A 13,294-nucleotide genomic window follows, 5' to 3' on the forward strand; every position below is an offset into this window, starting at 1 on the left:
AAGACACATGCCTTTGGTGTGAGAGACCCGGGTTCGAATCCACTGTGAGACACCAATGTGTCCCTGAGCAAGACACTTAACCCCTAGTTGCTCCAGAGGCGTGCGACCTCTGACATATATAGCAATTGTAAGTCGCTTTGGATAAAAGCGTCAGCTAAATGAATAAATGTAAAATGTGTTTTTACGACAAAACCGCACAGATTACCCTCAGAAGGCCTTCGTTTATCCCCCTGGAGCCAGATGGATTACTTTTGTGAAGGATGCATGCACATTTTGGGACTTGAACGAGGTGGACCCCATAGCTTCACACTAGCTCCTGGGGCCTACCTCGACGGCCTACCTGAAAGATCTAAGATCTAAGACATTTTCTAAAATAACTGAAAATGTGTTCGTCTGAAAAAAGATTGGCATATGCATCTCGAACGGCTTGAGGGTGAGTAAATCATGGGTTAAATATCATTTTTGGGCGAACTATCCCTTTAAGGAGTGGATACTAGATTTTAGACAAAAGTCCAGGAGGGTGGTGGAGCGGAGGCAGAACGTAGGAGGGATGGAGGGCCAGGCCCGTGGAAGAGGGCCTGGAGACTTAAGTTCAGATACGACCCCTGCGGTCACGTCGAGGTAGGCTGTAAGTTCAGACACGACCCCTGCGGTCACATCGAGGTAGGCCGTAAGTTCAGACACGACCCCTGCGGTCACTTCGAGGTAGGACGGAAGTTAAGATACGACGCCTGCGGTCACGCCGAGGTAGGCCGGAAGTTCAGATACGACCCCTGCGGTCACGTCGAGGTAGGCCGGAAGTTCAGATACGACCCCTGTGGTCACGCCGAGGTAGGCCGGAAGTTCAGATATGACCCCTGCGGTCACGCCGAGGTAGGCCGGAAGTTCAGATACGACCCAAGCGGTCATGCCGAGGTAGGACGGAAGTTCAGATATGACCCCTGCGGTCACGTCGAGGTAGGCTGGAAGTTCAGATACGACCCCTGGGGTCACGCCGAGGTAGGACGGAAGTTCAGATATGACCCCTGCGGTCACGTCGAGGTCGGTCGGAAGTTCAGATACGACCCCTGCGGTCACGTCGAGGTAGGCCGGAAGTTCAGATACGACCCCTGCGGTCACGTCGAGGTCGGTCGGAAGTTCAGATACGACCCCTGCGGTCACGTCGAGGTAGGACGGAAGTTCAGATACGACCCCTGCGGTCGAGGCAGACCGGAAGTTCAGGTACGACCTCTGCAGTGGAGGTAGACTGGAAGTTCAGGTATGCCACTGCACAATCCTAACTGGACCCTAGAAGACTATAGTGATATCGTATTACAACTGAGTGGTTCTGCTTTTACGGTGTGTGTCATGGAGGAGGATCGTGACACACCTACTGCATCTCCCATGCCAGAGTCTCCAGGCGTCACGTTCGCTGCACCTGAGCTATCCAAGGCTGTTCTAAGTTTTTGCCGGCTGCCTTTGAAAACCCTGTCTATCCAGTCACGATTACGGAGGTCATCTTTGAGAGTCCTGCCTGTCCTGTCACAGCCTCGGAGGTCCTTATTGAAAACCCTGTTTGTCCTGTCATGGCCATGGGGGCAGTGTTGCCAACTTAGCGCCTTTGTCGCTATTTTTAGTGACTTTTCAGGCCCCTTTAGCGACATCTTCCGGGTCTTTTGTTTTGTCTTTTGTTTTGTCTTGTTAAAGTACTTTTATGTTGAAATGCATTCTGAGTTTCCATTGTGACTGAGTTCCTTTCCTGTGTTTGGTTTCCATTCCTCTGTGTTGTCATATTAGTCACCATGGTCACCTTCATTAGTACTCATTGCTTTGTGTATTTAAGCTCTTGCTTTTTAATTAGGTTTTATGAGTTGTTGTTGGTGTAGCATGTAGTTTACCTGGGGTTTTTGTATGTTCCTTGTTTCCCTTCCGTGTTGTTTGGATTATTTCTTTATGCTCTCGATTGGATTATTTGCCTTGTTCTCTGGTCTTGATTGTTTTTGTTTTGTCTTTTGTTATTAAATCTGTGTGAGCATTTGGATTCGCCTGGCCTCATTCTTGCACAGCCGTTACAATGTCATGGTCAGTAAGTCTCTAAAATATCATATAATTTAAACTTCTAATGATAAGGCAAGGTTGTAAAATGCCACATGGTGCAACTCCCCAAAATGACATTCATTCATTCATTCATAATTCATGATATTTGTAAAAAAAAAAAAAATCTTTAAAAAAATATATTAAAAACTTTGTCAATGACAATTAAAATATGTATTCAAGGTGTAAGGAAATTGTATTTTTTATTAAATGTAATATTACGGTTTAATTGATTACACCACATGACACACACAACATTACAAAATGATAAAAGATTTTCAAAATATGAAACCAATGTAAATACAAAAATACATTTCTAAGTACTTGGAGTCACGGTGGGTGTAGAGAAGTGAGCAATGAAGTAAAAGGAACAAAAACGGCCTTTAATATTTAAAAACAGAAAACTCAGGAGATCACTGGAGAACTAACAAACACACAACCATGTATAACAGATGATAATAGACACATGAACTAGGGAAACTCTTAATATACACAGAGGATGTAATCAAAAGAGAAACAGAACAGGTGTGTGGAATTAGGAACTATGGAAGCTAATTAACAAACAGGGAAATTAACTAGGAACTCAGGCAAACAAGAACAGAGCAAAAACTAAACTAAAACAGGACATACACGTTACAGTACACCATAAACAGCTCTGAAGGAGGACAAGGGGCTGGCAAAGGGTAGGAAATAAGAGGAGATGGTGGAGGGAGAAACCAGGGTGGTGATGATGGTGAGAGGAGCCAAGAGCTAGAGGAGCCAGATGGGGACCCAGAACACAGCCAAGACGATGTCCCACGGCGGAGTCGAGGGAGGGAGGAGCCATGGTGGTGACTTGGCTGACGATACCAGCAGGATGACTGATGGAGATATAGCCGATGGTTGTGGAGCCCAAGGCAAAGATGAAGAGCACATGGGATTGTGCAACACCGGTGGTCCTGGAGGTCAAGGCTGAGCCGCAGTGACAAGCTTCCGAGGTAGAGCTAGGGTGCCAGAGGACTGTGGTTGAGGTGGAGCCGGAGGGAGGGCAGAGCCAGACAGAGCCGAAGGGGTGGAGAAGTCTGTGGCGCAGACAGAGTGATGTCTGACCAAGGCGAAGCCGGTGGGGCGAGGGAGCCCAATAGAGAAGTAAGGGCGATGGTATCTGGTGGAGCCGAGGGAGGGAGGAGCCGACAGGTAGACGGGCCGAGGTGGAGTGACAGGATCAGAGGCTGGAGGTGGAGCCAGGGATCCTCCTGACTGGGCAGAGCTGGAGACCGGAAAACCCAAGGCAAATCCACACAACAGAGTGGCATTATAGGAGAAGTCGAGGTGCTGAAGGGAATTAGCGATGGCGGGGCTGATGGACTGGCGGACTTTTGAAGAGGAGGCTGGAGAGGGAGGCTGGGCGGGAACTCTGGAGACACAGAAGACTTTGAGCTGGTCGGGACCAACGGGGACAGGAGATTTAGGCGTGCATCCTCTTCTAAGTCATCATAAAAAAACAGTTTGCAAAGGCCAGCTGCAGCTCACCCTCAGTGGTGGGAGTGTGGGCGGGGTCTTCCTCCATTCCCTCAAACTCCACTAATACTCCCACGGCAGCACATGATGTTGCTTAGTGCTCTTTAAAGGAGCTGGCACGTGCATCGAGGCACACTCGAGCTCTCCGTCTGCGGTGGGCTCTGCAGTCATGTCCATGCAGCGGGGTGATGGCCGGCTGGGCTCTGGTGATGTCATCTGCTGGGCTGATGGTAAACACAGATCCATTATTTACCTGCACTCACTCCACGAAAGAGGCAAAATCCTCCTGAGGACCGTTCCCTGGGAGGTGTGCAGTCTTTAATATTTCAAAACAGACGATCGCTTGAGAACTAACAAACATACATCATCCATGTATAACATAGATGATAATAGACACATGACCTAGGGATTCTCTGGGCTTATATACACAGAGATTGTAATCAAGAGAGAAATATAACAGGTGTGTGGAATTAGGAACTATGGAAGCTAATTAACAAACAGGGAAATTAACTAGGAACTCAGGCAAACAGGAACAGAGCAAACAGTGAAAACGAAACTAAACCAGGAAAGACACGATACACTTGGCACATGTTTTACACTTTAAAAGATTTTCCCTAGCACCATGCTCTGACCCAATATTTATGAATATAATTATGTTTGGCATGTAGAGCAAGTAATTTAGAAACTAGTACACAAGCTAAACGACTTTTACAAATAAAGACATTATTCATTTCAATTTAAATATTTGGTTAGGGTATAAAAAAGCCAGTGGTAATTATTTTCTGCGTCTTAGACTATATTTCCACTGAGCTCAACGAATATAGTCTAACCACAATAAATCCAACCAGAAAGGCAAAGCAAATCGTAGTGTGAGTCTCCATTTTAAATATGTGTGTGGTGCGAGAGTGTGCTTTGGGCGTTGACCCGGTCTGCCCAGCAATGACCACATCCCACATAAGGAAAAAGAGGCGTTGTGCCATTGAAGCCAGTGAATGAGTGCTGGTCAGAAGGCTGTTTCCCCTAATGGAAGGCACAGAGAGCCCTGGTGTCTGGTTGCTGTTGAGAAAGAGTGAATGGAAGGGGGAAAGAAAGGAGAGGGAACAACACCACAGAGCCTCCTTGGCAGTCTCGACTCGGCAACCGTGTACCAGGCTGTACAATAGCTTTCTCTGTTCAAGAAGAGAAAGTGCTAAGGGTTGGGCACATTGTATGAATGTGAGTGTGTGTTAATGTGTGAGAGCTTCTGTTGCACTGCACACATATTTGTTTAAGCATGCGCACTGACACCTGAACACAATATGCACCAACACACCCTTTCGTGGCTCTCACAAGAGTCTCATAAAACCCTTAAGCTAGCCTGAAACTAGTCTATACTGTCAAAATCCTTGGCCCACTACACCTATGCATCCATTGCATATTTTTCATACACCAATCTCTGTTTTCTACTAAATGTTCCTACTTAGCTGTCCTGGCGACAAGCAGCACAGTATGGTGGGGAGAAACATCAGGCCTGTTTTTCAAACAGCCATTGTGAATGACTTTAGTAATGTGATCTAATGACAAGTTGGGGTGGGCCCCTCTGAGAGAGGCCCCTGAAGTTTAAACACTTTTAGTGGGACAATTGCTGCCAGTTTGTTTGTACTTCAAGGGTTAGTTCACCCAAAAAAACAAAAGAAAATCTGTCATAATGTACTCACAATGTTGCTCCAAACTAATTATTTTAATTTTTTTATCTTTGAAACACAAATTAAGATATTTTAATAAAAACCTGAGAAATTCCTGAGTCCCTCCATTTAAACATTGATCAGCGAACAGAAGCTCAACCGAACCTGCTTGACACATGAGAACAAACCTATTTTTTTGCCATATTTTTCAAAAACCTCAAATTTGCTGCGTAACACGAGAACACATTTGTTCTCGCATGTCAAGTGAACATGTTTGAGCTTCCATTTATCACAAATGATGTGTTGAATGTTTATATGTGAATAAAAGCCTAAATTCAATCTGTTCATCATTTAAAGCAATCGTGTCTCTTCAGAAAATTTGGACTAAACCGCTCAATTCATATGGATTAGTTTTACGATCTCTTTATGAACTTTTGTGAAGCGTCAAAGTGGTAGTTCTCTCAGTAATATAACTCTCAGATTTCATCAAAAATATCTTCATTTGTGTTCTGAAGATTAACGAAAGTCTTACGGGTTTGAAACGACATGAGGGTTAGTAATTAATGACAGAATTGTCATATTTTGGGTGAACTATCCCTAGTCTAATGGCTTGAGAAGAAATGAAGGTGAGTAAATTAGATTTTCATTTTTTGGTGAACTATCCCTTTAAAGTATAATCTTGATGAGGCATAATTTCTCTGCATTCAAGGAAAGTTCAGTTAGAATGCTTACAGTGGGCCAAACTTGGGGAACAGAACGTAAACAAGCATAAATAAAATACATTGACACAAAAGAAATTCACTTTCTGGTAGTCAAAAGTTAGCGGAACAAGCTCATAGTTGGTGATGAACTATACTAGTAGTTTTTCTAGTTCTGAGAAAAGGTCTAGCATTATATGTTTGCAGATGCCACTTTGTTTGAAATCTTAACCTCACTGTAAATTCACCATATTATGTTTACTCATTAAATAAGCGCTCTGATTCAGTATTCAAGATATAACACACCAATGCTTAAACTACAAGAAATGGTAGACCCCTTGAACCCAGATTTTGCTCTCATCTGACCTGCCTGTTTGAGTAGAAGCAGTCATTTGATGTAGCCTTTGGTTATGCTAATCACAAATTGTCTCTGCTTCCTCTTCTCCTACAGTGGAAATGAGCCATTCATTGTGTGTTCACTTACATGCACTTCTCCTCCATCCTATTGAAGCACACCTTTGAAGTCTTGCAATTGATGAAGCAATAAACCGGAGCAGAATCGTCTTCTACTGCATTTGTTCTCTTAAAGAACAGCAAACCAAAAATGCGATGTGTTTAGTATTTAGGAACAGGGAATATTGACCATTCCGTCTTGTTATACAAGGTTTTACACAGCTTTATCACACGGCTCTGTGGAATACTTGATTCTGATTGGTCAATTGTGACATCCAGCGATATGTTATTCCCAGAGAACAACCTATAAAAACTGTTAACACAGGCTCATCCGGGTAACTGAAGTAGGTGCTTTACGCTTGCTAGGAACAGTTTTTCTTCATGGAGGTTTTGCGTTTGGTGTGCTAAAATAAATGAAAACTCAAATCAATATTTTTTGCACAATATTATTGAATTCTAATAATGTGGCGAGCAGGACGAGGCCGGCGGCGTGATTGCTAATGAGCGACACCTGTGAGATGCACCGTTCTCGTATCTCTCACGGAGGAGCGGAAGCATAAAAGTAGGAGTGACGACAGTGAAGATCGAGAGAGGCCAGGCCTGGATTTTATTTGATGTGACAGCAGTCGTCTGTGAGGGGCTGCTGACTTTTACTCTCGTTTTGTATTTGTTTTATTTTTGGTATTAAAATGTGTTGAATGTTCGCCGGTTCCCGCCTCCTTCTTCCCACAATAACGAACTTCGTTACAAATAATAATTTAATTATGTCACCCGGGTATCGCAGAATCACTCTCTTGTTTCATACAAATGCATCTGCTGCCATTTTGCAATGATTGTTTTATACACTGTAATGAATTATAAGATAACAAACAGGAATAATGATTTTTTTTAAACAGTTTAATCTCAAATCAATATCTCTTATCCCCATAGTTATTTATGTGGTGAAATACCGTGTAACAAGTGCCGTACCCCTTAAATGTCCATCTAGTTTGAACTTGCTGTGCTACAACTGCTCTGTCCATGGAAGCTTTGTGTTTAAAGAGATGATAATATATCTCGACTCAGTTCAATACTTCATGTCTAATTATTTTCTTGTGTGGCAAGTAGCCGTGTAATAAGCGGGATAATGTACATCTAGCCAGTTGTTATCGCAGAATAAACCACTTCAGGCTGATGCAACCCAATCCTGATCCCCCTTTTGGGCAGGATGTACATTATCCCTTACGTAACAAATCAATAGGTTTTAAGCAAGAGCCTTTAGAGTATAGGAATAGTGTATATATATATATATATATATATATATATATATATATATGTATGTATACAGCCTATGATTGGATCATTATTGCAGTGATTATTGTTTCTAGCATGTTTTAACATTGGTTCAACAGTTCTTCTAACCCTAATTGATAGAGTGTGTAGTTTTTCATTTCTTAAACAACCATGTAGGAAGACACACCATGGCAATATTCCAGGATGACAATGACAAGATTCATCAGGCTCGAATTGTGAAAGAATGTTTGGGAGGAGCATGACGAATCATTTTCACACATGAATTGGCATCCCTGAGTTCAGAGCTTAAATTCACTGAAAGTCTTTGGGATGAGCTGGAGGAGACTTTACAGAGTGCTGGACTCTTGCATTGTCAATACAAGATCTGGACCAAAAATGTATGCACCTCTTGATGAAAATAACATCATAACATTTATTTCCTTCCATCAAGAGAGAAGTGTACTGTATCATCCCATGGCTCTCAATCTAAAAAAGATATAGAAAAAAGTTAGACCTTTTTACCTAGGCATTTTATACTGGCATCCATTATCAAGCCAGAACAACCCATTATCCTTTGAACGCTCAGGTGGAGTGCCATATTAATAGCAATACTTTATAATCACCATCAACCACCATTTGCTTCATAAACTATATGCCAGCAGGACTTGGTAGTTGATCAAATATTTGGTCTGCAACATTGCTCTGCTTATCAGAAGTCCGGATTACTATATAAAACAGATTACTAAAAGAAACATGTTCATCATTGTCTTTTACACCCGGTGTACTGTAAATCTTAAATCAACAATATGCAGATTGTTGCTACTGAATATAGAAGACATGTTAATGATGGCCTGACAGGGTACGCATGATGTCCTAAACCACTTTATCAGTTCCACAGAGCTCAGGTGGTCTTCAGTTCGAGGGACTTCTGACCAAAGCAGCAAAGCTGCTTATGATGACACGGACAGTTCAAAATCCTCACTAAGCTGTTCTCACCAGACTTTAGACTCACAGGACAAGGAAGATGAATTTCTGCTTATTTGTGTTTTGCAGAAGTGTGGATGGCATTTAAAGAGACGGTAACACCTCGTCATTCACTAATGCACCTTGGTAAAGTGATTCTCAATAAAGTGGGCTTGGATAAGACGAGGCTCCACTGTCAGTCCAACAATTCACTGTGCAAACATGTAATGGCAATGCCAGTTCAGTTTTGTGAACTGTGGGGGTACCTAAGGCAAAAAAGACTGGGAAACACGGAACATTACTGAACAATGACAATGCAAATAAAATGACAAGATTAGTCTGAGCAAATCAGTACATGGCATAGGGCCATGTTTGACACATAATGCAGCTCTCAGGTCTTACTGGATGCCGGTCTGCAATGATGTGGCAGGCTGTGACATGCAACACTACTACAACAACATGATATTCGAGATCAATGACTTGCCAGGCCTGTGTGGAAACATTGATTGTGTTTCCATGGGCTGTGCTGACCTCTGCTGACCCCTTCCTGAATTAGTTAATCTCACAACAGGGTGGCAAGGCCATTTACAGTTTAGTTGTACAGTTGTTATGTTGCTTTTTTATCTAGCATCAAATGGATTGCAATTTGTTTAAGCCCCCCAGACTGAGGCCTATGTCTACATTAATCCAGATACACTTGAAAACAGCATTTTCATTTCAAAACGCTCTCCGTCCACACTAGCGGTTTCAAGCGTTTTCCAAAAGTTTCTCATCCACACTGAAATGTCGGAAAACTACATGCAGTCGCCAGACGTAAAAAGCAAAAGGTAGGCTATAAACAAACTACACCACGGTCCCACAAATTCAACGTCACATCACTAAGTTTCTGACAACTCTTTCAGATTTTCTCATGCGTAAAACCTTGTAAAAGCTCACTGAGATGATTCAGACGGAACAGACAGACATAAAGTTCTCATGCTATTCTACTGGCAGGATCATTTTATCTAGCAAAATATCTCACCATTCACTGATGCATCCAGGTCACACTCAGTCACTATTATATGTTTGGTCTAAAACGCAACTGCTCTCATGTTTTGCTGCAGGACAGCAATAACGAGTAAATTTTCTGTCATTTTTGCAGGGATGCGATATGAAGAGTGTACAAAGTAAAACATGTTTAGCAACAGTGTTGAAGTAAATAGCACATCACAGACACAATACCGGAATAAACATTCATCGGTTCAATAAGCGTCACATGACTAAACATACGTCATCGTTTTAAAATACCTCCGTTTTCACAGTCTACACTACAATGCAAAAATGGGAAACGAATTAGCATTTTAGCACTTCCGGTTCCATCGTCTTGAAATCAATGGTTTTTTTTTTTGGTTAAATGGCTGAAATAAGGTCAAGACACTTTCACGTTTTATTTTACGACATAAAATACATTATTACCCCACTTGTGGTTTATTTTAAGTTGTTTCTTGCCTTGAAAAAGGCGGTTGTTAACAAGTGGTTAAATGGGACCGCAGAGGCTGTCGGGGACATTAAACGTCATCACACTGAATAGGTAAACTCAGTCCGCTTTTACAGCCTCGTTATGCATATTGTGCTCTTAAAAACTATTCTTACTCGGACGTTCTGGGAAAAATTTTTAGATAAAAACTGAAAGAGTTAGTGATGTCAGTTGAATTCATGGAACCGTGGTGTAGTTCGTTTATAGCCTACCTTTAGCTTTTTACTTCTGGAGACTGCATTCATATTCATAAAAGTCGTGTTCATCTGTGATAATTATCTTGATGGACAAAACTTGGAAGTATCATAAACTTTTGTTGATCACAGAGCTTGTTTTTAGCTATAATCCAAAAGCCTATGGAAAAATCCTATTGGGTTTTCGTCAAGGGAACCAGCGTGATGCGAACTGCCGGTTGGCCTACAAAGTGACGTCCTTCCTGCACCACTCAGTTTGGGTGGAACCTGTTTGTTCAACCAATAGCAGAAGGGACGTGTGTTTGAAGCAGAGAGACGGACAGATGGACAGATAGACAGATAGATAGATAGATAGATAGATAGATAGATAGATAGATAGATAGATAGATAGATAGATAGATAGATAGATAGATAGATAGATAGATAGATAGATAGACAGGTTCAGGTGGCACACTCTGCTGAACGCTCTGCCAACTCAGCTGGAACCTGTAACTCTTTCATCATCATAAGCACACACACAGCATGCTGGATCAACAACCTACTCACACCACTGGTCCACTGCCCTTGAAAACATTCACCCTTACTCATTACACATCTCTTACACATGCTTCATCCCATGCTGCGCTGGGCGTATAACCTTGGTGTTACCAAATCAGACTCAATTCAATAAAGAGCAACTCGGGCATTGTAGTTAAGGAATCCTTATCCCTTCACCTAATCTATTCCTTTCTATAATGAAATACGAATATGAATCTGATCTTTAATCTCAGTATCTCAGATCATCATATTGTGAGGGGAAGGGTGATAATTCATTTGTGGCTCCTTTAAGGACTGATCGGGGAATATCAGTCTGCCCTTTTCGAAGTGAATTATTGGCTGTTTCATTGAGCTGAAGAATATGAAGGACATCTGTTGGCTACACGCTGAATGTGCCTGCATCAGAAGATACAGTTTTCCAAAGAAGAGGCGTTGTTGCTCATACATAACTCACGCAACACTAAGCTTGAATGATACCTCAAATCGTGCAGCTTGTTGAGGAAATGTATGCTATTACTTGAAACAGGGACCTGGGGATCAAAATTGAATAGATACTTGGGTGAGCCCTTTTGACTTAGGCCAATAAGAAACCACCAAGAATGCCAAGCAAACACCAAAGCAACTGCATAGCAACGCCCTGGCAACAACCCACAACATGCTAACAATGTGGTGCCATGTTTATCACAAGCAAGCAACACTTGCTTCAAAATAGGTAAAAAAAAAAAAAATCTGTTTACAACAATAAAACTTCCATTTATTCAAGTATAAATTTAGCTATAATAAGTCCCAAATGGCATGATGGGAGGGTGAGAGATGGGAGGTTTTGTCTATTTATTATCCAAATTACACAGAGAATTTTTTTGAATATCATTTTGAATAGTGTTAATAGTATTGCCACAGAAACGCCAAATTTCAAGTCCTTGGACGTGAACAGCTCCGAATTGAAAATCTGGGTTGTTTTCTAGACATGGCGTAAATGCACCATTTGCTCCCACCAACAAAAATAGTTCCGAACAAACAAAGTTAAATGGTGCATTCACGTCATGTCAGAATAGATGACATTGACAAATTGGAGCTCTGAGAAAATTGCCAGTCTACAAGTTGTAATTACGAGTTAGAGAAGTGAATGTTTTTTATAAGTCTGAATTCTCATTATTACAGTAATTTCGATACGACATGAATGCAAAGAAGCAGGAACAGCCGTTGCATCTCCAAACAACAAGCAGTTGTGGCCTGAACTAAACAGTGGCTGCATCCGAAATCGCATACTTCCCATACTAGTAGGCGAAAAACAGTACGTGACAAACAAAGTATGTCCGAATTCACAGTACTCATAAAAGAGTAGGCACAAAAAGTACCCGGATGACCAACTTCACCCGGTGAGATTCTGAAGTGTGCAAAGGATGGACACTTTACTATCCCATATAATGAATACTTTACTATCCCATGAGGCCACGGGAGAGGATTTGTGAATGACAGTGAAGCGACGTAACTGATGCTGGTAGGTCACATGATAATGACAACATGGTAAATGTAGTACATCCAGATTACATTCATAATACACACATTCATAAAATACAGAACATACTTTTTTAGTGGTTGCAAAGTAATTACTAGTTTTTACAGCCGCAATGAAACGGAAGTAGCGACAGATCTTTTCTTCTGTATTGTGATGTACATAAAAGTTTAACGGACTAAATGATTGGAGAGTCTGTCGCATTTAGCGGAAGGTCTGGTTATGACATTTTGGCTGAACATTAGGTAAAAAAAAAAACAAGAAAAAAGGAAACATACAAATAATTTGTCGCCACCTACTGGTGTAGCGATTCAACCTACAGCTGAAAAATCCCACCACTAATGCACAGACTGATAGTCTGCTTGAAACACACCAGCACAAACAGTGTAATGATACAAACAGAGAAAACTCCCAGTGCTGATACCAAATATCAGCACTCAAATTTGATGACCAGAACTGAATTTTGTACAATATTTATTAACTTTAACAGTTAAAGAGACTGTTCCTGGATTAAAGGCGAGCTTCTACTTGCAGCATATCGTGCAGCTTGCCCTGTGATCTGACAGCAAGATATGACAAAAGTGCTGAGACGGAAGACAGAAGACACAGACACACAGGATATCAAGTAAGCCGATTACCAGCCAAGCTCAGAATAGGATCAGTGCGGGTGTCACACACACAGACAACACAGACACTCAGAGAGACACAATCTTGTCCATGAGCTTACATACACACACTCACAGGCTCACACACAGACTCAGATGCCGGCACCTGGAATCCTACCAAAATCTAATATTAGAAAGCAAGAGTCATTTCCTATGGTTCAGAGGTGGGAGGACATGACGTCATCTAGTGTTATCCATCCAAATCGCTCCATGCATGAATTGAAGAGGAAGAAATGTGTGGAG

At 41.9% G+C, this 13,294-nt stretch overlaps 1 protein-coding gene across 2 annotated transcripts; it reads right to left on the reverse strand.

Annotated features, from left to right (window-relative positions):
- Nucleotides 1-2,250: 2,250 nt before the first annotated feature.
- LOC311292810 (uncharacterized protein) lies at nucleotides 2,251-3,928 on the reverse strand. 2 transcript variants are annotated; one of them, XR_014627808.1, is made up of 2 exons: nucleotides 3,586-3,928; nucleotides 2,251-3,492 (listed from the first exon to the last, which is right to left on the reverse strand). XR_014627808.1 is itself a non-coding variant. In XM_084412625.1 (2 exons), the coding sequence occupies exons 1-2, from the start codon at nucleotides 3,620-3,622 to the stop codon at nucleotides 3,057-3,059; spliced, it is 450 nt and encodes a 149-aa protein (XP_084268751.1). In that variant the 5' UTR covers nucleotides 3,623-3,928; the 3' UTR covers nucleotides 2,251-3,056. The 2 variants fall into 2 exon arrangements, 1 of the variants encoding a protein (XP_084268751.1); XM_084412625.1 differs by having other exon boundaries at nucleotides 2,251-3,469.
- Nucleotides 3,929-13,294: the final 9,366 nt, after the last annotated feature.

This window comes from Rutilus rutilus (assembly GCF_951802725.1).
Source record: "Rutilus rutilus genome assembly, chromosome: 6".
Taxonomy (NCBI): domain Eukaryota; kingdom Metazoa; phylum Chordata; class Actinopteri; order Cypriniformes; family Leuciscidae; genus Rutilus; species Rutilus rutilus.